Source organism: Raphanus sativus, chromosome 7, assembly GCF_000801105.2.
Source record: "Raphanus sativus cultivar WK10039 chromosome 7, ASM80110v3, whole genome shotgun sequence".
Lineage (NCBI taxonomy): Eukaryota > Viridiplantae > Streptophyta > Magnoliopsida > Brassicales > Brassicaceae > Raphanus > Raphanus sativus.
This window is the reverse complement of record NC_079517.1, coordinates 16,958,230-16,963,585: the sequence shown is the minus strand read 5'-3', so window position 1 is coordinate 16,963,585 and position 5,356 is coordinate 16,958,230. Positions and strand designations below refer to the sequence as shown.

General features: G+C 38.7%; 2 protein-coding genes across 2 annotated transcripts; both read left to right on the top strand.

Moving 5' to 3' along the window:
• Positions 1-931: 931 nt before the first annotated feature.
• On the top strand, positions 932-2,135 carry LOC108817967 (non-functional pseudokinase ZED1). The gene has a single exon (XM_018590803.2). It carries the CDS (start codon positions 972-974, stop codon positions 1,980-1,982), a length of 1,011 nt encoding a protein of 336 aa, XP_018446305.1. The 5' UTR covers positions 932-971; the 3' UTR covers positions 1,983-2,135.
• A 26-nt stretch (positions 2,136-2,161) lies between these two features.
• LOC108817966 (non-functional pseudokinase ZRK6) lies at positions 2,162-3,980 on the top strand. Its single transcript, XM_018590802.2, has 2 exons — positions 2,162-2,303; positions 2,528-3,980. The coding sequence occupies exon 2, from the start codon at positions 2,574-2,576 to the stop codon at positions 3,690-3,692; it is 1,119 nt and encodes a 372-aa protein (XP_018446304.2). The 5' UTR covers positions 2,162-2,303; positions 2,528-2,573; the 3' UTR covers positions 3,693-3,980.
• Positions 3,981-5,356: the final 1,376 nt, after the last annotated feature.

Below are 5,356 nucleotides of genomic sequence, written 5' to 3'. Positions count from 1 at the left end.
GGGAGGAGGCATGGTGAAAATCCAAAGACACCAAGCACAATGGTTAGAATGATTGACAGAGTGGTTCGTAACAGATTTCTATCTATATAGAGAGCGGGTGATAACAGGATGGAGAAGGGGTTACAGTTCTGGTTTTCTATGAGGCCAGATTCTTAAGTTCATTTTTTCTTCTAAAGTTGAAGTGTAATTTCTTAAGCTTGATTTGTAGAAGGAAGCATTTGTAAAATGTAACAAGGGTTTTTTTTGAATAAAGATAACATTCATTCAAAAAAAAAAAATTTAGAAAATAGCAAACTGAAATGTAATAAAAGTAATAAAATAATCTAATAGTTCAAATCTAAATTAATAGAAAAAATATATTTAAAGTTTATTTTCCAGGCTTTTATCACTATAAATCTTTCTCATCTTTTAAAAAAGTTATATATACATTGTGAAGGTTGTTGATTTTCTATGTTTGAATTTGATGGAAGTGGAATTTTTTGATCATTCTTTTCTATTGCTTAGTACACTGCAAAAGTTTTGCAAAGAACATCAAAAGACACAAACGTAAGTTTTTAATTATTAATTTCACCCAGAAAGACAATACCCTGAGAAGTATAAAATACATTGTGAAACGTGACAGACTTAAAAAGAAAAAAGATGTTAAAGACAGAAATACTTTGAGTTAAAGTTTGTCGCAAATCCTATTTTATATTTTGAAAAAAAAAACTAATTATTTTATTAACAAATTTTTTATTTTCTATCAGAACCAGGGTTTAACCGGTTCGTTGGGTCACCGCTTTCCGGGTTTTTAACGGTTCAATATAAATTTTAATCGGTTCAATTTTGATTGGGTTTTGGTATTAACCCAATCCGATTTGGTGTCTGGTTTGCGGTTGAACTCGGTCCGACTGCCTGTTCTGTCCGGGTTTAAAAACGCTGCTCTCTCTCTCTCTCTCTCTCTCTCTCTCAGCTTCAACCATATCAATCTAATGTGGAAGAACACGAAGAAGAAGAAGACGAAAATCAAATCCGATCTGAAGAACGGAGGCATCCTACTGGCGGAGCTAATCGCATCCTTCGACGGAAAAACCAACCCGATCCGCTGCTTCTCCTCCGACCAAATCCTCAAAGCGACCAACAACTTCTCCGAAACCCTAATAATCTCCAGCTGGGGATACTTCACTTGGTACAGAGGCGTGATCGAAGAAAGACCAGTCTCAATCAAGAAATGGTCCAACCAAAACCTCTCCACCTTCACCGAAGCCTACCGCGACATCTCCGTATCCTCCCAGATGAGCCGTCACAAGAACTCCCTCAAGCTTCTCGGCTGCTGCTTGGAGCTCGAGCTCCCGTCTCTGGTCTGCGAGTTCGCGGAGCACGGTCCTCTCAACAGAGACGGCGGCCTCTCGAGCGGCGAGCCTCTACCGTGGAGAGTGAGGTTGAAGATCGCCAAGGAGATCGCGAGCTCCGTGGCGTATCTCCACACGGCGTTTCCGGAGACTATAATCCATCGGAATATAAACCCGACGAATATTTTTGTGGACGAGAATTGGAATGCGAAGCTTTCTGATTTCTGGTTTTGTGTTGCGATTCCGGAAGGGGAGTTGTATGTGGAGGACGATGTGAAAGGTGTGATTGGGTTTGTTGATCCGGATTATTACTGGACGATGAAGGTTACGGAGAAGGTTGATGTTTATAGCTTTGGTGTTGTGATGTTGGTTTTGTTGTCTGGAAGAGCTGCTGTGTTTGACGGACCGGGGGAGGCGCCTATGTCGCTTAATGATCATGTGTCTGAGGTTATGGAGAGAGGTGGGTTTGAAGAGGTTGTTGATAAAGAGGTGTGGAGGGTTTCGGATGGGGGTGAATTGGTTGGGAGGAAGTTGCAGGTTGAAGCGTTTCTTAGGTTAGCGTTGAGGTGTGTAAGGTATAAGAAAGAGGATCCTGTGAGTGGTATGATCGAGGTTGCTAAAGAGCTCAAGTTGATTGAGAAACTCTCTTGATTAGTTTGTCTTGAAGATTGTTAATCTCTCTTAGAATCTAATGATGTCTCAATGTGTTTACTTGCTATGTCAAGAATACTGAGGTCGAACTTGTTAATAAGTGGGCAACCAAAAGATAGTAACTTTGAATCTAATGTGAACACATTTCGAGTCTTTGTGGTGACCCAGAAAGTCAACTCTTTTCTTTGCCGACTAACGTGTGAACACGCTTTTGTCCACCAGACCCACTTTATTCGGTAATAAACTGAAGTTTAATGCGCGCAGTCTTTATATGGTTTCGTTCTCTTATTCTGCAGCGTTCATGGTGCTTTCGCTTCTGAGGTATGATTTTGATTATTTATTTTCACTTCGTAGACATTATATTGGCTCAGATTCCAGTTCTTGTGTTCATGTTTCTCTTTCATCTATGGTGTTCATTAGCTCCACTAGTTGCAACAAAACTTATCAACTCATATAGAACATTTTTTTTTATTTGCTAGAAACCCAATCTACTTTTCTCTCCATTGCAAAACCAATTACTTGAACCATTCTCTCTTTGTTTACAGCTATTTGAGAATGGAGCCACAAAATTAGCTGTGTAGAGTCTATAAGATGAATTGGTTGAGAACAAACCGAATTGGGGGAGCCAAGACAAGGCAGAGGAACGTCAAAGAGAATGGAGAGGTTGTTCTAAAGGAGCTCATTGAGTGTTGTGATGGAAAATGTAATCCTATCAAGAGCTTCCCTTCTGATCAGATTATCAAAGCAACAGATAACTTCTCCCAAAGTAACCGTGCTTCCAGGATTGATGTATACTACCGTTGCTATAAAGGTATCCTCGATGACCGTCCTGTGCTCATCAAGAAAGGTAAATACACACTTGATATTAAAGAGATTTGTCGAGACATAGCGATATCGTCGATGGTGAGTGGTCATAAGAACTTCCTTAAGTTGTTGGGATGCTGTCTGGAGTTCACTCCTCCTGTCTTAGTTTTTGAGTATGCAGAGATTATAACTCTTGGTCCACTAGCTGCACCGAACCCGAGAAACATGAGGAGGATAAAGATAGCAAGAGAGGTCGCGAGCGCTTTGAGTTACCTTCACACCGCATTCTCAAGGGCTTTCATCCACTCGAGTCTAGATCCTTTCACCGTCTTCTTAGATGGAAATGGAATCGCAAAGCTTGGGAATTTCTGCAACTGTGTCTCTATTCCCGAAGGAGAGGAGTTTGTTCATGATGATGCATTGAAGAAGTACCATGAGTTTAGGACCATTACCTTAAAGCAAACACATGAACTTGGTGTGTGTTACTTACCGGTCATTGATCCTGAATACAAGACAACTGGTAAGGTCACCACAAAGACGGATATGCACAGCTTCGGAGCGTTCATGCTGGCTCTTGTGCAGGTAAAGGAAGTCGATGATGAGCTATCTATGTCTTCAGATATGCTGAGAGCATTGGCTGAGCTATTCATTAAACCTAAAGATGATGGTTGTTTCCCGCTTCATCATCATGTTTCTAAGATACTGAGGAAGTTTGGGTATGCGGAGGTTATGGATTCAGATACCAGTAGAGACGTGAGCTATGTAGCTGCTTCGCCGATGAAAGAGTTTTTTAGATTAGCGTTGAGATGCATAGGATGCAACTTAGGAGACCCGTTGTCTAGCATGATTCAAGTGACTAAAGAGCTCAGAGCCATTGAGAAATCTGCATATGGACATCACAGATGAGCCATAGTTCAGTTCCAAGAATGTTCATTTCGGATTGTGCCTGAAACAGCAGAGTTCTGATTTTTTCCTCAGAGACAAGCAAGTTCACAGGTTTACTTCAGAAGATAGAAAATCCTATGTCGTTTCATACCATCATGGGCTAGCTATTTCACTAGCCCTTATTCTGATATCTATAATCACGCTTTTGACATACAATAAGTTTTTTTATGAATTTGTGTCCTATATTTTGATTTTCCTGCTATACCTTGTTTTACTTTTTAAACCCTAATAATCTACTAATTACCCATACTTGCTACGTTTACGAAAATTACAACAAAAATTAATTTTCCGCTGCCGGGCTTCGAACCCAGAATGTCCTCAAAGAGGAGTTTTAACCAGTACGCTACAACGGATCTTATGACTTGTATATATTCTGTGAATATATATAAATGAAAACGTTTTCGTAGAGAATATTCACAATAATGGAGATCCCTCTGTTTTTAAAAGATTCATGTTTTAGAAAAAAAATTTGTTTTAAAAAGATACATTTTCTACATTTTCAAGACATTAATTAATGAAAAATTGTATATTTCCAAAAATATAATTGTATTTATTAAAATCTTATTGGTTCAAAATTTTGGGGAATTGTTAATTAATAAAAACAATGCATTGGTAACTAAAATTTTATGTTTTTCTTAATAAGTGTGAAAAATCTAAAACATGGATCTTAGTTAATAATTTTCTTTGCAACTAATGGAGCTAATTAAAAGATGAAAGGGAGACATGTAGACAAGAATTGGAATCTGAACCACAATAATGTCTACGAATTTGAAACTCAGAACCAAAATCTTGTTAAACGAAGTCATATCAAAACTGCACACTAGACTTTAATTTATTACCGTATAAAGTGAGATTTAGCGCTGACTTATTCATCAACTCTCATGATTATGCAAGTTCCCCGCTTCACCATTATGTTTCCAAGATATTGAGGAAGTTTGGTCATGTAGACGTTATGGATTGATTGGATTTAGATATCAGTAGATACGTGAGCCATGTAGCTGCTTCGCCGGTAAAGCTTTTATTTTTATATTAGCGTTAAGGTGCATCGGATGGAACTTAGGAGATGCATTGACTAGCATGAATCAGGTAGCTAAAGAGCTCAAAGCCTCAAACTGATCGAGAAATCTGCAATATGGAGATCACAGATTAGCTCATATCTTACATTTGCTACCACTGCACCTATATATTTTCTCATCTTCCCGCTTCGCCGTCCCATTGTCTCTTGAAATTTGTGTCACTGATACTTTGTCGATAACAAATGTAAGAGGAGATCACAGTTCTCCAAGCTCCTGGTCGCTTTTGTACACTTTTCTCTGTATCACAGACTCGTTCCTCCACATTCTAGAGACGTCTCCTCCTATCTCTGCTATATTGATTGATGATGGGAGGAGTGTATGGAACAGATGAAGCTACATTAAGGGAAGCTAACTCCTAATTAATAGCTTCTGCTCAGAAATGCTCAGATGAGAAACAAAAAACAAACAAAAGAGTATAATGAGTGGGAAGAAGAGGACAGAGTAAAAATAAGGAATTGAATCTTGTTACCTAAAAAAAAAAGAATCTTGTTACCTAGGCGTTAAGCACATGGTGTAAAGTTGCAGAGTATTCTTTTAATCAGTGGAAGA